General features: G+C 41.5%; 1 protein-coding gene across 2 annotated transcripts; it reads left to right on the forward strand.

Moving 5' to 3' along the window:
- Positions 1–4168: 4168 nt before the first annotated feature.
- On the forward strand, positions 4169–20614 carry GINM1 (glycoprotein integral membrane 1). 2 transcript variants are annotated; one of them, XM_033143974.1, is made up of 8 exons: positions 4169–4356; positions 8486–8545; positions 9120–9216; positions 11545–11696; positions 15170–15326; positions 17013–17143; positions 19117–19280; positions 19706–20614. In XM_033143974.1, the coding sequence occupies exons 1-8, from the start codon at positions 4237–4239 to the stop codon at positions 19806–19808; spliced, it is 984 nt and encodes a 327-aa protein (XP_032999865.1). In that variant the 5' UTR covers positions 4169–4236; the 3' UTR covers positions 19809–20614. The 2 variants fall into 2 exon arrangements, with proteins under 2 accessions (XP_032999865.1, XP_032999866.1); XM_033143975.1 differs by lacking the exon at positions 4169–4356 and adding an exon at positions 8233–8298.
- Positions 20615–21344: the final 730 nt, after the last annotated feature.

Below are 21344 nucleotides of genomic sequence, written 5' to 3' on the forward strand. Positions count from 1 at the left end.
AGTCTGTACTCTGAATGGTAACATCAGGGACCTAGAAGGTGCAGGGCTTGTCAGTCCAACTCCTACACAGTCTCATCAGGGCTGACCTTAAGGCAATTGGAACAATTGGACCAACTTGGGCCCTGCGGGCCGCTCCTAAGGGGGCCCCTGCACCAAGTCAATCTAGATGGATTTTATTTATATCTATAAGATTTTGCAGTTTTTGGGTGTGAACTGGGGCCCTACAAAAAAAAAAATCAAGTTGCACCCCACTGCTTCAAATTGGGCCCCACTGGGTAGCCCTGAGACTAATAGTGGAATTTGCTGCCAAGGAGTGTGGTGGAGTCTCCTTCTTTGGAGGTCTATAAGTGGAGGCTTGACAGCCATCTGTCAGGAATGCTTTGATGGTGTTTCTTGCTTTGCAGGGGGTTGGACTGGATGGCCCTTGTGGTCTCTTCCAACTCTATGATTCTATGATTCTAGTTGCTGGGCCTGAGTTGCCCTGCCCTTGCATGAAGTCTTGGGTTTACAATTTTGGGAGACTACGGCACTGGAGAGCTGGCAGGCTGGCGAGGCCCCCTAGATTTAGAGGCCCAAGTTGTCCTGCCCTCACATGAAGTCTTGGGGAGCGGGAGGGCTGGCGAGGCCCCCTAGATTTAGAGGTCCTAGGCTTCAGCCTACTTAGCCTATACATAAATCTGGCACTCATTAAATCCCAGCCTGTAGTTTCAAGGAATGGCTGGCAGATGGCAATACAATAAAAAGGAAAGCACATATTTATTCTTCATCTGCTATTTTTGGACAAATGGATGGATGGATTTTGCTCCTCTCTTTCTGCATGTGCCATTCCCAAAAGGTTCTCTCTTACAGGATAAGGGAGCTCTACACCTATAAAGCAGGATGGGGGGACGGACCATAATTTGCAACCGGCTTCTCACCTCTTTCCTCTTGTCAGAACCATCCCAATCCCTTCGGCCCTGACTGGTTTGGCAACACACACATTGTTCCCCCTTTTAGGCTTATTCTCAGATTGGGAAAACCCGGTTTACAAGTGAGAATGTGTGAGATAGGGGCTGAGTGGGGAAGGGCATCATGAGGGCATTGCTAAATAAACAGAGACATAAACAACCTTAAATTCCCATTAAACTCCAGTGTGGACAACCCCTCAGAGAAGAACATTGAGTTGCAACCACTCTGGGAGAACAAAGTCCCTCACCATTCCTTTTAAGCCAGGCCTCTGGTCTTCTGCCTACTACGTAGACCAAACAATATGATGCTTAATGTCCTTCCAGTGCTATTTTTCTAGAGAAAGAGGTGCCAGAACTCACCAGGAACAAATCTAGGGGTGGGGGTGGGAGTTAGAGACCTACCGGAGGAAGGAGAGAAAGCTCTCTACGTTACCCCCATAAAAAAGCCTCCCTTGCCGTCTCCTCCTGTCTCTGCCTGCTTTGCCCCCCCCCCATCCTTCCCCAGACGAGTCACGTGGCTCTTGCTGTCCCTGCGAAGATGATGGGGGGCGATGGAGCGAGAAAGAAGTGTGCGCGCGGGGGGGTGGGAGTTAAAGGTCCAGGCAGCTTCATGGGCAACCCACGGAGCCCACCTCTCAGTGTTTTTCTCGTGCGCTGCACGATAGTCCACTTTCAGATCCAGGAGAACTTTTAAGGGTCCCTGACGCAGCTCTCTCCTCGCTCCTCACACTTGGCGCACGCTCGGCAGCCGGATGTTGAGGAATGTGGGCCAGGAAGTCTGGGAAGCGTGGCCTCTTTCCCTATCATGGTCCTCCATTCCTTCCACCCACTCACAACTGTTCGGAATATCTCCAATGCTATCCATGGGCAGCTCTAACTTCTTTCTCCTGGAATTAAACAGCTTCAGAAGGAGCCTGTAGGTTAGGTCTCACTGCTCTATAACTCTAACAAAATTTCCTATCTCTATGGTTACAGCAGCTGGAAACAGTGCCTGCAGCGACGCAGCCAAAGCTCTGAATGCGCATAAATTGGGGAGGCGCCGCCGCCTGTATCTAACAGTAAATTGTGCTTTCATAGAATCATAGTTGGAAGAGACCACAAGGGCCATCCAGTCCAGCCCCCTGTCAAGCAGGAAACACCATCAAAGCATTCCTGACAGGTGGCTGTCAAGCCTCTGCTTAAAGACCTCCAAAGAAGGAGACTCCACCACACTCCTTGGTAGCAGATTCCACTGCCGAACAGCTCTCACTGTCAGGAAGTTCTTCCTAATGTTTAGGTGGAATCTTCTTTATTGTAGTTTGAATCCATTGCTCTGTGTCCACTTCTCTGGAGCAGCAGAAAACAACCTTTCACCCTCCTCTATATGACATCCTTTTATATATTTGAACATGGCTATCATATCACCCCTTAACCTTCCTTTGTGGAGGGCATACACATATTTCACAAGAACACCACTCAACCTGCAACTTGCTGTTTCCCTTTCAATTGCTCCTTCCCTCTGAGCCACCAGGCATAGAAAAATTCAGGAGTTAAACCATGGGCATAGCCAGGATTTTTGTTAGGGGGACTAGAACTTTTCAGGGGGGGGAACCGAAAATTGGTCAGTTTGTTAAGTATGTCTTTTGTTTTACTTGATCTAGGGGGGTGCAGCTGCCCCCTGGCTATGCCCATGAGTTAAACTGGAACAATGAAGGAGTAATGGCTAAGTAATTATTAATATGTCCCCATCAACATTCAACATAGCAACTGTAAATCATTCACTAAACAAATGGAAAGAGATCCCAGTAGGCATTGATTTGACAGAAGAAAGTGGTTTACAATGAGTTATTGCCATCAATCTCATCCACAAATGAATCAACCACATTACATCCACAAATTCTCAAAATACGTTTTTACTCTTGACAAGTTTAGATTCCCAGGTATGAACACTTTTTTGTTGGGGTGGAGTAGGGATAAAGTGATTTCTTTCCAGGCACAAACTGGATTTTAATTACTACAGTACTTTCGTCCCATTAATAGACTGGCTTTATGCTGCAGCACATCGATTTCAATGGGATTAGGCAATGTGGATCATCCAGCGAGCTGCTTCATGTCCCGATAGTCCATGTGAAATGGACTAACATGCATTTTGCTTCATAGTAAATATGAAATCATGAAATGGCAAAACAGCCAAGTGTTGCACTCTTATTAGAGAGGCAACCATATCCACCTTTAGAATAACAACTTACTCATTAACCCATTGCATTGGTAACTGTGTTCATTAGGGTTCACTCTCAGGATTGCAGTGTCACAGCCTCTTAAGAACATAAGAGCCGTCCGCTGGATCATGCCAAGGGCCCATCTAGTCCAGCCTCCTGTTCTCACAGTGGCCAAACAGATGCCTGCAGGAAATCCCCAAGAAGGACCACAGCAAGAGCACTCTCCGTCCTGCAGTTTCCAGCAGCTGGCATTCAGAAGCATGTTGCCTCTCACCTTAGAGAGAGAGCAATGGCCATCATGGCTAGTAGCCACTGCATTGTTTACTCTTATCTTCCAGGTTCCTCTGCAATTACAACAGATGACTACCACAGAGATGGCCTTTCCCACAGTGGCATTTCAATACTCTGCCCAGAGAATCTTGCCTGGTGCCCACATTAATGTATTTCTGGTGCCAAGGAAAAACCTTTTTTGAATTCCCAGGCTTTTAAACTTTATCTACTTTACTTGGGAAATTTTAGACTGCTGTTTCGTTTCGTTTTCCAAATAAAAATGCTGCCTTTTGCTTTGTTTCAGCTTTCTGTTTTGTTTTTCATTTCTGCAGTTTTTAACCCCACCTGAATAATATTCGAAGGCGGGAAATAACTCTGTATCTTAATACACAAAAAGATAATGCTCGGGTGGGCAAGCATTATCAGGGGATGGGTGCTGAGGAGCCTTCAGTGGTACCGTATACAGTACACTGAATAAAGTGGGATTTATTGCTAACTTAACCTGCATGCCTATTCTCATTTCTGCTAATTTGAGGAAGGAGGACTAATTTATTAGAGACAGGTCCCGCGAAAATCTGTTTGGCTCCAACTCCTAAGGCTTTCCTAAGGGAAACTTTTCTGACACGGCCTTTCTCCTGCCCTCAGCAGCACCTCTCCTAATCCTGCATCTTTCCCGGTTGTGTTGTTGTTGTTGCTGCTGCTACTGTCTCCTCCTTCTCTCCCCTCCCCTCCCCTGCCGGACTCCTCCCCGCCTCTGCTCCGCCTGCCGCCTCCTCTGGCTTTGTTGATGTTTCACTTTGTTTTAATTCCCGGCTCCCAAGATGGAGGCGGCGCTGGGGCCACGCGAGTTCCTGCGGCTGCTCCCGGGGCTCCTTCTGCTGCTGCCCTCCTGCCTGGCCGCCCCGGAGCCGACAGCCGCTTTCCCCCAGCTCGATAGCCAGGTAAGGAGAGGAAGGGTCTCCGGGCAGCCTCATCTTGATTCTGACGGCACCAGGACGGAGAGTACACGGAGGGAGTGGGGAAGAGGGGCGAACAGAAGTGGACCCCTCGGAGGAGTCCGATAAAACCAAGAAACAAGAAATGAAGTGGGTTGGCCCCTAATCTTCCGTGCTCATCTGCCCCTTAATTCGGAACAAGAAATCGACATGCTGCTGCTGTAGATAGGCGCGGCGGCGTTGTATTGTTTGTGTCTTGTCTAAGGGAGTGTGCAAGACTTGAGTGTGACGTGCAGGAGCTTCGTGTGGACATCCCGAGATGGTGCCCTAGTGCCCACCTGTGTGAAATGCTCAGGCTTGTACACTTTGAAGGTGGGGGGGGGGGTTTCTTCCTCCCCCACCCGCAGCCCCGTGAAGGAGCGATTTGTATATTAATATGTATGCAGAATTGCATAAGATGTGGCATCGGGCCTTGTGTGGCTTGGATGTTGGTATGAAGTATGTCAGCTGTGTGCTTGCTATATATGCACATAGGCATATGCAAGGGACCAAATGAATATGCGGTGAGAATACAGGATGTCCATTGGGCTAGGTAACTCCAATATTAGATTTTATTTGTATGATTTGAACTTTGGGATTAAGTGCTTTCTTTAATGCATCTGGTCTGCATTGAGAGAAGAGCATGATATTCTCAACTGTTTCTTTGCAGAAGCCTTTAATGATAAGCTATCCAACAAAAACAAATTGCTTTTGAGTGGAAAATAAAGAGGATTATTTAAGTGATTTGTGGGTGTTACTAGTAGTTTCTTTAAGTTAATGACATGTTATAGCTGTGTTAGCTTGAAGCACAGGAGTGGTTTCGGTACAGCATCCTTTTCAAGCACATAAGACATTCAACTTCTGATAGCTAACCCAAAATCTCCTTCACAAACACCTGAACAAGCAATGATTACATTTGGATTAACTTTATCCCTGGTTTCAGTGTGATGGATTAGTACAGTACAGGCTTCCTCAACCTCTGCCCTCCAGATGTTTTGAGACTACAATTCCCATCAACCATGACCACTGATCCTGCTAGCTAGGGATCATGGGAGTTGTAGGCCAAAAACATATGGAGGGCCGAGGTTGAGGAAGTCTGGATTAGTATATGGCAAGGGTCAGCAACCTTCGGCTCTCCAGATGTTTCGGACTACAATTCCCATCATCCCTGACCACTGGTCCTGTTAGCTAGGGATCATGGGAGTTGTAGGCCAAAACATCTGGAGAGCCGAAGGTTGCCTATGCCTGGTATATGGAAATATCCATCTTATGAAGAACTAGCAAAGTAAATACCTCAAGTGAACATTTATAAGACACACCCATTCTATGTTTTTTATATCATTTATGAATGAACTGAAGTTTCACATGAATATGCTGTATTAGAAAAGTCAATAACTTTGCTTCTTGAAAGCATTTTTTATTTAAAAAAAAGGAAGGTGCAAGAGTCTGGGGACTCTTCTTTAAAAGAGTAGTACATATTTACTCTTCTGATAGTGATTCTCTTCACTACTAAGTTGATGCTACTTGCAAGGAGTTAAACAGTGGAAAATGCGAGAATCACCCTGTCTTTGTGGTACGTAATGTACAAAGAGCAGAGTTGACACTCATCATAAAACTTTGATATAAAGAATGCACTTATTTATGAATAACCCCTAAGAAGTATCAGGTGCTGCTTGCATAAACATAAGAGTAAAAAGATTTTGATCAGTATTCATGAATTGTTAAGGGTTTGGATTGCCAAAAAGAAGTATTTTTGAGGTTCTTTTGTGATTTGCTTTCCTCTATAGCTATCTCAGTGATTCCGAGCAACTATAAAATCAACAGGAGAATATCTAAGAGGAAAGTGGTCAGGAGTTCTGTCCTTCAGGCAAAACACTGCTAGTTTTCATTCCATGAATCTGGAATGATCTTCCTTCAGTTGTTTTACTACTTCGCTGCCTCCCTCTTCCCCAAGGAATTATCATTTTCACCCTTAACATGTAATCTTTACATCTTATATTTTAAAGCCTCCAGAAAGGTTTATTGCACCACTAGAACCTGCTGGTAGAAGTTTACCTTCAGAATACAATTATTTTAGAAATATATCTTTTTGAAAAATTGTTAGAGGAAAGGGCTAAGAAAGAAAGATATTGAAAGGCAAAATAATAAAATGTCTGTTCAGTCATTTGCTTATGGTGCAATCCTCCTACATGACCACTATTGCACAATTTCTTGTAATTTTTCTAAACTACGTAGAATATGCTCCACAGTTGACTTTTCCCTCCCCCCTCCCTCTTACTCCTTTGGTCTGTTGATAGAAATTAGTCATTCTTTGCATTCAAGTCACAAAGGGAACATTGTGAACTCTGGCCTTTTCGTCATAATTTTGCCGAATAGAGAGTTTTGAACTGAAGGGTCATTAAGTGCACCCAAGAAATACTCTACCCAGTCATGCAGTGTGTGTATTTGGCAGGGCAAGAAATGCTGGGACACCCAAGAGAAGTGTAGTGTGTGTGAAAATAATGTAATGTGAAAAGTACTGTTTTTTTAATTGATTTGTACTTTTTATTATTTAAAGTTTTATCACAACATTCACAATATGTGCCAGCATAAATGCACCGATAAAAGGAGGGGAGGGGAAAGAGTGCTGGGCGGGGTGACAGTTAAAGGAAATATAAACAAGATTATACATACAAATGCAGGCTAGTATACATTTGGTAAATTTCAGACCTAAGATGTTCATTGAAACTGCTGTACCTCAGTGAATTATTGTGAGGATAAAATGAGCTTGGTGGTAGGGCTGGGTGATACCTGGTTTTCAAGATCACGATATACCAATATATCACGATGTCTGAAATAAGTATGGAGCTATGTAGAGGCATTGGCTGACTTCACAGTTTCCCCCACGTTGTGATTTTTGCATAGGGCATGCACGCACACCCCCCACACTCCATGATTCGTGATATATTGCCAGGTCAAACATTATGAAACCAATATTGCCCAGCCCTAACACACATCATGATTCGTGATATATCGCCAGGTCAAAAATTAAGAAACCAGTATCATGAAATGGACTCCGCCCAGCTCTTCTTGGTGGTTGGGAAATCATGCACATTGCCCTAAGCGTCTTGGAGGAAAGACAGGAATGCAAAAACAAACAAACAAATAAATAAACAATACATAAATGAAGAAGGAGTTCCAGACAGGTTATGCAAACTTAGGTTTGCTAGCTGCAAACTACCCCAAGAGCTTTTTATTTTGTTTGTTTTCCTGAAAATATAAATGCCAGCAATAATTTGTATTCCATCTCAGGTGCTAATTGAATTGTAAGGCAGAGTAGTTAAACTTTTGATATGTTAGACATTTGTCACAGTGTGGCATGTGCTCTCTATTCATAGCACTCTCATGCACTGTGTTCTCATATATATAACTTATAAGCAGTTGGTTGCCTTAATTTTTTTAATTAAAATACAAAACAGGTGTGGGGAACCTTTGGCTTGTTAGCCCCAGCAATCATGGCCAATGGCTAGGGATGGTGGGAGATGTAGCACTGCAACATCTGGAGAGCCAAAAGTTCTTCACACATGATCTAAAGGATAATATGAACATACAACAAATAAGGATATAGTTAATGTACCATCATTTTAACAGCTGTGTTAATATAGGAAAACCTGGATATAGAATACAACTGGTGTGATACCTGTTCCAGTAACTCAGATGAGAACCTGTTGTGCTTTTTAGAATGCAATGTTTATTATTACTCAATATCTGGGGCACAGATCAGGATAAACTGCAGAATGTGGAAGTAACTTTGTGCCAATTCATCAGATTATACTTTTTTTTTTTTTACCAACCACACCATGATCAACTGAGTGCTAGATGTCACAGCTTTTGAAAACTTGGTTGTATTCAGTTCTTCGTAGTCTAAAGGTCTGTTATCTAGTTTTTATAAAATTATACTCTACTTTTTGAATACACAGGAAACACGGATTAAAACTGGCATTGGAAAGGGATGTGGAACTGGAAATAGAACCAGCTAACTAGTTGATGCCATATTGAGAAATCTGTATCATGTTTCTTTCTTTGAAACCTCTTCCTCCTTCTCTCACACTTGCAGGAAAGCATCAAGATTAAAGTTACAATGCTGGAAAACAACAAGGATGTTCAGGAAGGGAAGGTATGTCAGACTTCCTGTACTTGCTTTAGCTTAGCCTTTTATCTTGTGATTGTGATCAGTCAGTGGAAATCAAGCATGTACTGTATTTAGGTTCTAACTAATCTGTGATAGATACAGAGTAGCAGGTACCATTGATGGTATCAGGTGATGGCACCATGTGACTTATTGTTTTGCTCCCCTAAAAGATTATTGTGATCAGTGGGGGTTGCTTATGCCTACTGCATGGCTGGTGTAGCTTTGCAAAGCATTTTGGGGTGTCTCCAGGGAATGTGGAGGTGAGAGGATGCAGAATCCTGTGGATCCTCAGCCTTAACCACTCCATTTTGACCCCTACCACCAGCAAAACATCTACACCTGCAGAGCTTTCCAAACATGCACTGGGGGACCTCTGGTGCCAGCTGCATCCCATAACCAGTTGAATGTCAGTTCCATGATTGCAGCCTTAACTTCTTAATGTCTGAATTCTGGTAATAGCTAAAATGATTATTTAGATTAAATAATCTTAACAATTGTGCTTGACCTTGTATTAAAAAGTGTGAACATATAACATGTTTGATTCTGTTATTTTCTTTAGGTCATCCTTAATATTACCTATGTAAATGGTCAGGTCTATGTAAATGACTTTCCGCTGAAGAGTGGAGTTGCTCGGATTAAATGTCAGACTTTAATATGTAAGTACTGTTTAATTCCTTACCTGTGCTGTGTGCTTCCATGCAGTTCACCACTCATGAATAATGGTATAATAAATAAGTAACATTATACTATATACACATCTGTACTGTTAAAAATAAATCTCCACTGTTAAGGTATATTTAAAATAGATAAAATATGGAGTGTCCTCTCTTATTTCTCATCCACAGCGCTCACAAATTCTGTCCATAAAAAATGAGTTCAAACCTTCCCTTTCTGGAAACCGTTAGCGAAGTTCCTGTTCAGTTAATTTATTTTTAAAGGCAAAGAATTTGTGCCGTAGACTAGGCAGTATAAATGCAAGGATGTGACTCCACCCTGATAAGTCTTGTCTGTCTCCTTTCTTAAACTGGCATATATCCAGATAAAGAGTTGGTGTAGAAGAAAGAATAATAATAGAATGTTGGGAGAGTCTTTCAGATAATCCTTGCAAAACACTTTTCTTCTCCTGTAGACTTTCTTAGTTTAAGTTCAATTTCATTGAAAAGATTGAAAAGATTTCCCAGTAATTTTTATAATGTAGTTATTAAAAATGGAAATATTATTTTCCCCCTCCCAATCTGCTTTTGTCTTGGACAGAAACATCCTGATTTGGGTATACAGGCAACATTTTACATAATGAATGAAGCTAAAGCAATTACTTTCCATGGAAGAACATTTTATGTACAGAGTAGTCTCTTGATGCACTGGTTATGGGTGGTCTCAAGGTTAAGTTCTGAGATCATCTACCCTTTATGATCAGCTCTTGCACTAAGGGCATGCTAATGTGTTTTAAGCATTGGCTTTTGAAAACCTAAAACATTATGCATTAATAACTAAACATGGTTTCCTTTAAGGAGTCCAGGCAGTGGCTCATCATGGTTTGGATGCAGCAAAAGTGCTCCTATGCTTAAAAAAATTAGTATAGATCTTCTAAAGGAAGTAAGTTCTCTTGAACTGAGCAGGGCGTATGTCTCAATAAACATATTTAGAAATGAGCTCTCCCTGTTCTTTACTCAGATGCAGTCAACTCTCAAACCATCACAATACAAATTTGTATTGATTTAATATAAAATCTAATTGCTATTGGTTCTGTAAGCCTTACCTTTGAGTTTCTGTTAAATTTTGAAGATAAGAATATAAAATGGTTCTGGGGTTGTATAATAAGAGTGCATGTTATTACTTCCCACAATGCATTCAGACATCCACTTTGCCTTACTGGAGGGATGGAAGGAGGGGGTCTCAACTGACACTAAATACCCCAATCCTTGCAGAAGAAAGTAGTGGTACTTGGAACAAGCCCATCCCCCGCCTTTTTTTTTGCCTCAAACTCCAAAGACTGATTTGACTTGTGTGTTGTGGATAGAAGCTGCCTACATATTACCAGCAGGGTTGGGTGCATGCATGTGCAAAGCCAGCAAGACAGCTGCTCCTTCCCTAACAGAAATGTCCATAGGAGCGAGGATATCGTACTTGCCCCTGGGGCAGGGAGTTTGGATGACTGATTGGAAGCAAGTGTCCTATCATTTGCTTTCCTTCATTTTTGTGCCAAAAAGTTGTGGGGAGATTGGTCTTGGTAGACATGGTACACACGGGTGGCACTGTGGTCTAAACCACTGAGACTCTTGGGCTTGCTGATCAGAAGGTCAGTAGTTCAAATCCCCATGATGGGGTGAGCTCCTGTTGCTCTGCCCCAGCTCCTGCCAACCTAGCAGTTCAAAGGTAAACGGCGTTTCCGTGCGCTCTGGTTTCTGTCACGGTGTCCTGTTGCACCAGAAGCAGTTTAATCATGCTGGCCACGTGACCAGGAAAGCTGTCTGTAGACAAACACCAGCTCCCTTGGCCTGAAAGTGAGATGAGTGCCACAACCCCATAGTCGCCATGGACTGGACTTAACCGTCCAGAGGTCCTTTACCTTTACCTAGACATGTGCTGTGTGCAGTTATCTGAACACTATTCCTGCTTCCCTTTCTCTGCCTCCAATTTTCACAAGTCCCAGCTTTAGTGGAAATGCAGTGCTGAACTCAGTTCTTGGGAACCCTATGGAATGGAGGAGGCTGTTTGTGTTTCCACTTGATTTTTAGGAAAACCAATACACAGATGATAAAAAGTATTATTGTTTGCATTCAGAAAAACCTTTGTACTCTCTTGGTCCGTGACCACTTCTTTTGAAAGCTGCCTTGAATCCAGCAACAAGCAATGCTGTTCCCGTGCAGTGAGGAGCCAAATCCAATCTGCAATGCACCGACCACCCATTTATGTGTACCTTGTTTTTAGAGATCATATCTCTCTATATAACCACTATATGACACATAGTTCTTCATTGATAGTGGAGAGTAGTAACTCTGAAACACTACAGGAAGAGGAGCGATTAGGAATTGTCAGCGTTCGTATTATGGTCCATGAATGGCCAATGGCATCCAGATCCAACTTACGGTTGATTGTCGTTCAAGAGGAAGTGACAGAAATTGATGAAAAGCGGGTAAGTCATACCACTTTAAATTATTGTATTTGTTGGCCAGTTTTTAAATTAATTGGAGCACTTTGTTCCACCGTGAATGGGTAGTTTAGTTGTATGATATGCCCTGGGCCACCATATCATAACAAGTGTCTGGTGTTTATGCTACTATATATCCTCTTTGGGCAATGAACCTCAAGTACATTATTTACTTACTTTAAGTATATTCTGCTCCGTATTTAAACAAAAACATCTAAGCTGTTTACCAAAGGAATCATTCTAAAAAAAATGCAATACAAATTCCACATTCAAAACTAAACAGCAGCAACAATAACCCCACATTTTAAGTAACATAAGCAACAATAAATCTCTCTAAAAATATGCATAAGTAAAAGAACTAAAAACAACAAATCAAATAGTATTTAAAAAGAAACTACAACACCACAACAATATATGGTGTTATCATCACCAAACAGGGCTTTCCAGGGACAGGGAGAAAACAGGGCTCATTTGGACTGGGACCCATTGGATACAGAGCCAGCCCTGATGCTGTCATGTAATGATATTGACCTAATACCTGTCAACAGAATTTCTAGTACATAGCTCTTTTCAGCTGTAGTTCGATCTTACTGTAAAATCCACTCCTGTACTGCAGAAATTAATGATTCTAATCAAGAAACTGTCAAAAGAGAATCTCTTTCTCTTGTTGCCACACACATTTAGTAACAGTGCTTTCGAAGAAAAAGGGTTCTGAGTTTTATAGAAGTGACAAAATTCTTCCTCTCAAATAGTTCTGGTAGCCTGGTGATTTGCTTAAAATGTATGGTGTTTTTAAATTTTCAGCATGAGATAACTTGCCACACCCAGTTGAGTATCGTGTACCACTGTGTACAGTACAGTACTGTTTACAGTAATTCTGTGTTGTATTATGTTTATTGCTGTAATTGTTTTATGCAATATGCTCAGAAATGTGAAATGAACTAAGTGTGAAGTGAACTATTAGGAATTTGTTTGCTTCAACTCCGCTGTTCAATGCTCAAGTCTAAATTTCAGCTGAAGTGTAAGTGTGGATATGTAATTCTTGATCATGTCAGCTTGGGCATCTGAAAGCCTGGCAGAGGGCTGAACGATAAAACTTACATCAACAAACGGCATCCTGCTGCATTCCTCTTCATTGACATGTTTCTAAATTGTTAGGGTTTAGCACATTACAGTCAGATTGGATTCCCCCCTCCCCCTTCACAACTCATCATGTCAGTGTTGGCATCAGGTAGTATGATCTGAATTACTAGTGACAAAAAGACAGGAAAATCAACAAACCAGTTCTGTAATTAATATATGATGGTGCTCTAATTTTGGTGCCAAGACTTATTCAGTGAGCACTCATGGCATCCCACCTCCTGCTAAAGAGTTAATAGATTGGTGATTTGTTTAGAAAGTTTTGTTTTCTGAATTCCAACGTTAGAGAACTTTCCCCATCCAGTTGCATTCTATGCATAATGGGGAATTGTTGTCCAGTAAGTCTGTGCTGTGTTATTTTTAGCACTCCCATTGTTTTATGCACTACACTCAGTCTGCTTCTTATTTCTGAGTGTGATAAATGCTTCTAGGAAGCAGCCATTCGTTTGTTTAAATGCATTTTTTCAGCTGAAGAGTAGGGTAAAAATACTTCAGTATATATATGCCTGATCTTTCTCTTCCCTTTTAAGGGAGAACCAGTCAGGATATTAAGTACAATTACTGAAGCTGAAATAACAGCAACAGACACTTTGGAAACAAGTTCTACTGATTCAGTGTCATTTACGTCCAATTAAGCACACTTGGTAGAGTTTACACATCATTTATCAAAGATTTCTCATTACCATACTATTCCAGGCGACATGATTCATAAGATGTCCATCTCATTTTTATCCCCATGGACTTTTGTAAATTGCACCACACTGTTGCAAGCAACAAATGGCATAAAGACTCCACAGCAGAACGACAAATTGCATTCTGCATTGAGTTCAGAATGTGGCATATTAGAACAAAAATCCTACACCATTATAGTGACAACTTGGGGGGGGGGTTGACACATTGAGTCTTTGGTAAAAAGCCCCTGTGAAAATCAGCCTGACACTTGGTGGCAACTGAAAGGGCAACCTCATTTTTATGAGTGATCAGAAAAGGGAACTTTGTGGGGCTGTATGTTAACATACCCATAGACAAGCTCAGGATGTTACTGGTTCAAATCCACACAGAGGCAGAAACATTTTAGGGAGATGGGTGCAGTCCAGGTAGGGTGGAGAAACACTGGTCAGTGTTGACCGGGCAGTTAACACGTTACTCTCCATATGCCATGGACTATAACTTCCAACTTTCCTGACCATTGGCCATGCTGGAGCCCCACAACATCTGACAGGCACCATGATAGCTGTAAACAATACTGAGCTGGATGGAAAAATAATCTGACTTGGTATAAGGCAACTTATACTATATATTTTTCCAGTTTCACAGAACTGAAATAAAACGGTGCCATTATTTAAGTCTGTGGGGTATTCTTGCCTTACCTGAGTGCAGTCGTGGTGGTAGTTGTGGTCCCATGTTTGGATTAGAATGAGGGGGCAGCTTCCTTCCATCCCAAGATTTTGAAACTCAGGAGGCAGAACTTTCCAGGAATTGATGTGTTCATGGTCAGTCATGTCCAAGTATGGGAGCATCGTTTGGAAGGGAGGGGGAAGGAGCAAGCCATTCACTCCCCCCCATCCAGTCTAAGAGGCAGCTCCTTTCTTCATCAGTTAGGCCACAGCTAACAGATGTTGTTCTGTGGATAGTTCTATTAGCCAGATGCACGAAATACTAGCATTGAGATCATCAGCTGAAACAGCTCATACAGGAATTAACATTTGGCACAGAATTATTCACGATTCTCTTCTTCAATTACTTTAAAACAAAACAGCATTCCCATACCACACGACACTGCTGCTTTTTTCATACTTCCCCACATTGGCCCTCATTCTAGAGAGATGTTCAGCATGTTTATGTTGTAGTGGGTAGGCCCCATTTCGTGGTAATGTTTTAATGAAAGATTAGGAGCATGGGTTGCTCTTTAGAAGAGAGTCGATATCACATTCTGTCCTTCACCTTAATATCGCTTTAGTGAGACTACAAAAAGGGCTACAGTGAGTGGAAACTTTATTTAATGAGGAAGAACCATGGTTCACTGGTAGAGCATCTGCATTGCATGAAAAGATATGAGGTTCAATCCCCAGCATCTCCAGTTTGGGCTGGGAATGGCTCCTGCCTGAAGCGTGGCTACTGGTCGGTGCTGACAATACTGAGCTAGATGGACCAGTATAAGACAGCTCCCTATGTTCCTAAATCAAACAGACTTTTCATCTTGGCATTCTGTATATCTTTTATACATCTGCCTTTTTATTTTCACCATTTCAAAAAAGCCAACTACCGCTCCGGTTTCAAGAGGATTGCTCATAAATAGTTATACTTCTCTTTTTCAGGTTCGGCAAGATGAAGTGACTGAAATAGACATCTTGGTAAAGGACTTAAGAGTCCTTAGGCACTCAAATTACACTGTTCCTTTGAAGGAAAGCATGCTGTATTCCATCCCGAGAGACAACGATATCTTGTTCACACTTCCAAACATTGCAGGAAAAGGTATGCAGTGATGTTGATCTGTGACAAACCGGTTTTACTTCTTTACAGAAAGTGTTGCCATAATTTTTGCCTTTTCATTTAAGTTTTCCTATATTACTTTTCAGTATCCATACACCGAAAGGGAGAACGTCCAATCTATTTTAAGTTGATTGATTTTAAAATGTCTATAGGCTGCTTTTCCAATGTTCTAAGTGGTGTGCATCATTTAAAAACAACTTGGTAAGTTGAAAGCAGCAAATAATGATAAAACAATCCCCAAACTAATGAATCAGCCAAATGCCAGCTAAGAAGTCTTTCAAGTCTTAAGGGAAATGGCCAGAAATTGACTCCTCAATTTTATTTTATTTTTTAAATCATATTTATTGATTTTCCAATATATATTTCCAATTACCAATCAAATTACAATCCAAAATAATTATACAATTCCAATTATAACAATTCCAATTATGCCAAATTTTTTAATTTGTGAGTTCCCCATGTCTCTGGAGCGCTTTTCTAATCTCTTCCAGTTGCATTCAAAACCCAGTATCTTCACAGCCTCTGATAAATGCCAGCAAGCAGACACGATTATAATAAATAATGTCTCTGTATGGATAAAGCCATCCTCCTCAAATATCACATTTCAGCCGGTGCCATCTTGTCCTCGTCTTCTTATAAATTAAGCTTGTAAATCAAACTGCGACATAGCAATCTCCCCCAACCCTGCGTGCCTTCCTCCACTCCTTTCCAGGAGAGCCAGACACCTCGTAAATTCCACTATCAATCGTCCGTCAAAACTGGCTTCTCCCTTTGAAGTGGTGTTCAGCTCCACAAGTTCTCGTCAACAATCCACAATTAATTCTTGCTGCGTCACTACCAGCCGGGGATCCTCCATTACTATTAAATCAGTCCAAGTCTTATTTCAACTCCATACAGTTTATTTCTTGTAATTTCCAATCTAATTTACATTCAGTCTTTAAAGTCCACTTGCCATTTGCCTGTGAAAGTGGATTTTCTGGGGGAGGTTTCGCCCGTGTTAAGTAGATATTGGGGCAAAACAAACGGAGATTCCAGAGCTTACCCCCCTTCTTTTCCCTCCTTCACATACCAATGTAAAGTCCACGCCTTCTTCCAGTTTTCATTCTTAATCACTCAGGGCTGCAGTTGGCAACATTCTTCCTACTCCCTTGTCCGAGACATGCCCAAAATCTTTAACCAAATTTATATATCCAATTCTAGGGGACGTGCACGAATGGGGCCGGCTCCAGGAGCTGTATCTAGGACAAGCCCTATGTGCCCAGACCCCCCCCCCACTCAGTCCCGAAGGACCCAAAGTGGGTTGAGGTGTACCGCGGGCAAGGCAGCCCTCCCCGTCATCCCGGGGAGGTCGGGAGGCTGCTTTACTCCCATCGCAGCCGCCTAATTAACTTGTGATAGATACCAGAGATGTTACGGTCCGCCATTCTCCCGCTGTGCACGCTGGGAACTCGACTCCTCAATTTTAAAGTCAGGTCAAATTTGTTTGTTTGTCATTCTTTTTAGTATGTTGTATTGCGAAACAAAATGCACAAGTATATTTGGATAGTCTCAAAAGGTAGCATTACTTTGTTATTTTGCTTGCTTGCTTTCCCATGGAATTATCTATGGAGGTGGGGAGGCACCTACTTGTTAAGCTAACCTCTTTCTTTTTTTTCTTTTTTTAAATAGATATTGAAAGTCCACTGCAAACAACCAGTCACTACCTTCTAAGACAAGTAGAAACTACAGTGGATGAAGACACAATGCCTGGCAAGTTGCCAGAGACTCCTCTCAGAACAGAGCCTCCATCCTCTTATAAGGTCTTTTCTGTTACAGTTACACCACTATTGTAGGGTGGGACATGCTCGTGAGACATTCCAGGAGCCTAAATTTGTGGGGGACAGCAAGACAGCAGGGCAGAGTACTGCTGGGAAGGGGAAACTGCTCCCTGCCCTTTCAGAAAAATATCATAGTTATTCTGATTGCAGAAGGGCCTTCAACCCAAAACCCCAGTGGTAGGGAAGGCCAAGAGCTGGGCATACATGCACCTTTCAGAGATGAGAATTCACAATGCCTGAGGTCAAGCTTGTGTGTTCTCAGCTCCTTTCCTCCTGGGATATGAGAGCACAGATGTCTCTTTTACACATTCAGCTGAACTCTTACTGGTTGGGAGCGTGGCCTGTGGGCATGGTCTTCCTCCTGCTCTACAAGATGATTGAACATATGTGATGTTCATCAAGGAGCTGAATGTTTCTTGCCCTGTAACTGAACACAAAATAGAAATGTTAATTTAAACATGAAAAAGAAAACATGAAACCAAACTAATAACCAAATGTATTGTAGTCAAAATCGTATGCAAAAAAGACATACTGTATATACCTTGAGCTAAAATGTATTGGTATTTGTATGCTAATTCTAGAAGTTTCATTTCCAAGATAAGCAAATTAAAAGTGCCTGGAATTAAAGAAAAGCATATATTAAAAACATAGTTACAATATCAGAAACCTAATGGTGATAATCTATTTCCTATTCCTGGGTATAAAAACCCACAAGCCCCACTTGGAGTGGTGTTAGTCTGCATCAGAGAGGACATTACATACAATAAATTAAAAATCATAAAAGAAGAAATCCAGTCACAGAAGTACCAGGCCTCCAAAATAATATCATATTATTATGTTATTATGCTCCTGAGCAAAACTTTGATGATGATTTTCAGACAGACAAGCCATGTAAGTGGCCAAAGGAGAAACTATTGTGCTAATGGACAACTTAAATTATCCTCACTCTGGGTAAATATCAGGTCATAACTAAAAGAGAAATTTCTAGATACAATAAATACTTGTGTCTCAAATTCAGCATTTCATAATCAGCGTAAGCTTGCCCAGAAAGTCCAGTAGAGTGGCATTCAATTTCAGAAGAGGAAGTGTCTAAAAATGAGAGGTTAGTTACAAAGAAAGTTGAAACATTTCTGCTTACTGCTGCAATCCCCAGAGCCATTTCCCACACTGTCACCAATGGTCTGTGGAAGACATTTTTGAGGGACATGGCAGAGTTATAGAGAGAAGAAGTAAATTGGCACAAACGACCTCTCCTCTGCTAGATCAAAAGCTGTTCCAGTATCACCCAATAATTATAACAGAGTCAGATAAAAATGTACAGGTGCAAACGAGTCCAAGAGAATGCCAGTGTGGTTAAATAGCAACGTCAAGGAAGCTGTCAAAGGCGAGTTAGTATCCTTTTTGAACGAAGGAGGGAAATAAATCTGCCGAAACAAGTGTAAGTTTATGAGGCAAGCACAAAAGGAATTTGAGAAGCTTCAGGCAACTGTGGGGGTGGCAGAGGGGAGGGGAAACTTTCCTTCCATGATCTTTTTGTTCACTTAAGATCTAAGTATCTGTGTGGATACAGCATATATATCATGTACTGAAGGCATAGAACAGGAAAAGGCTGCTGCCTCCAGGCGGTGCTTGCAAACTTCACCTCTAAACTGGCCACTGTTGGATAGAGTGCAGGGCTAGAGCCACCAGTCTGATCCGCCCCCACTAGTCTTAATTTATTCATTTGGAGTGACTCATGCTCCCCCTTTACTGTCAGCCCACTGTTTATTTATCAGTAAATAAATAGTGGTTGAGAGCTAAAAAGATAATTTAAATTGGAGCAGTTGGGCTTCAGAAGATTTGTCTGAGATTCAGAAGATTGGTCTGAGATTTGAAACAGATATACCACCTTCTGTGTTTAGTGGATCAGGGCATCAGTGATGGGTGTTTAACTGGCAGTATTGTTGCATTTGCAGGTGATGTGCCAGTGGGTGGAATACTTGAGAAAAGAGCTCTGCAGGTTCTGGCTGCAGTCCTTTCCAGTGTTCTTTAATCTAATGTTGGTCATTGTTGTTGGAGTTGTTGGAGCAGCTTTAATCGTCAGAGTCTTAAAAGTGTTTTGCCCCTCATGTGAACCCAGGTAAATGCCTTTCTACATTTCATTCTGTAAAAGCAAACTTGTTACTTCAGAAAAAAGGAGCTTATTTCTGACTATTTTCTTTCCCTGCTAAAATTCTAGTGAGCATAGTCCAGTTCCACAAATGTAGCTCTCCTAAAATATTATATTATTTTGACCCCTTTAAAGCCATTCTTCTATATGTCAGGTGCAGCTATTTTGAACAGTTGCTCTTCCTAATAGGCACTATAAACATAAACGTAGAAGACAAACTTTTTTTTAACAGTCTTAGCTTACCGTGCTCACATATCTGTTGAAGTAAACTTGTTTTAGTTGTAGTTTTCAGTTCTGAAGCTGAAACAACATTGTTAAACTGGGCATGACAACTGGTAAGAAAAACCTTGAATTTCTGAAGTCCAGATTTTAATGACTACTTGCTTCTTTTTCAGGGGAGTCCTTCAGGTTGATCTGAGTGTCGTCCCTGTGGTTGGGATCAGCTTACTTCCAGATATTCCAGAGAAGACAGATAATATAGAGGAAAAATGTATTTAAACACATTCACCTTAATTGTATGAATTTGTTGACACGGTATTTGACACTTGATTCTTAATATATTGTGTACCCTTTCCTATACAGACTCTGAACTATCAATGTTTTAAAATGTTTTAAGAGGCCCCAAAGGCTACATCTCCACTTCAACCACCTTAATAAGTTATTGACAGAAGGGGAAAAATATCAGTTTCCTTCCATAAGGACTTCAGTAAGTTCTAACTTCTATGAAGTAATTTCCTATTTCCTCATAAAATCATCCCGGCTACACTGGTTGCATGAACCTGCCACACTAATCTAAATAACCTGCTGCCTTGAAACATCCTGAGAGATTTAAGTAATGATATGTGAACATAATTAAGACTGCAGCCTTAAGCTCCACAGAGCAATGAAAATAATAAGTGATTATACCCCAGCAACATGGAACAGCATGGACAGAATTGTACACACCTGTGAGAAAAGGAAAGCTAATTTAGGCCTGCTGTCCTTAAGCGTGCCTTATGGGAGGTCGAGAGAGAGATAGCTTTCATCCTGCTCTTACAACAAATTCAGTATTGGTGCAATGCTTTTTGGTGCATGAAAGGCAATCTGACATTACAAGCACTTTATTCAGTCATTTTTTTTAAAAAAAAAGCCTCTTCCCACTAAAAGTTGTGTTTGTAAAACTGTACTTCTTGAAGTTGCAGTACAGTATAAATGCCTCTTACCCAAGAGAAAATGTCTTCAAGATCCCGATTTACTAAGAATTGTTTTACATACGGATTTGTACGATCACAGCTTTACAATAAATCCTTATCTGTTGAGAGAAACTGGAGGCCTTGTATCATTCCTGTCTATCAAGGACAGCAAGGCCCGACCCTTGCAAAACTGGTTTGCTTCGTATATTTTACAGGGGATGGTTTATTTCACAGAGTTGCTAGACTACCCTTCAGCATCGCTGCTCTGAAGATGCCTAACAAAAATACAGCAAATTTATTTAACAGCTTAGAGGCGAGGAAAGCAGCAATGTAAAAAAATTTCTCAGCAGCAGATAAAAGACCCAATCACAGATTTAAAAAGCTTTAGGACTGTGTTGAAAAGTGTTGCTCAGCTGACCGTAAGGAGCCTGTCAGCAGAAGAGGGAGGGAAGCAGCATCTCCTCCCCTGCACATCCCTCCTAAGTCTGGAGGGTTGGGGACTTTCCAGAGCAGATTTGGAGGAAGGAAAATTGCTATACTCCTCATTCTGCTGCTGGAAGCCTTACCTTCAGCCAAGCAACATCACTGAATACAGCTGAATGATCAAATGCTACTTTGGGGGCTCTTTCTACAGCTGAAAGATGGCACATAAATGCCTTTATAATATGAAAGCTAAAAGGCTTGGGGAAATAAAAAAATTATTTGCTTGGGGCCAGAAAGATATCAACCGAAAAAGCCCATATCCTAGCTGCTACCTTTATTACCTTTGGAGATAAGAGAACCCAGGGTGATCTCAGCATGAGGGAAGGTTCATGTGGCTATCAAGCCTATAACTTCACGTGAAAAGAATGCCTTCAAATAT

This window comes from Lacerta agilis, chromosome 3 (genome assembly GCF_009819535.1).
Source record: "Lacerta agilis isolate rLacAgi1 chromosome 3, rLacAgi1.pri, whole genome shotgun sequence".
Lineage (NCBI taxonomy): Eukaryota > Metazoa > Chordata > Lepidosauria > Squamata > Lacertidae > Lacerta > Lacerta agilis.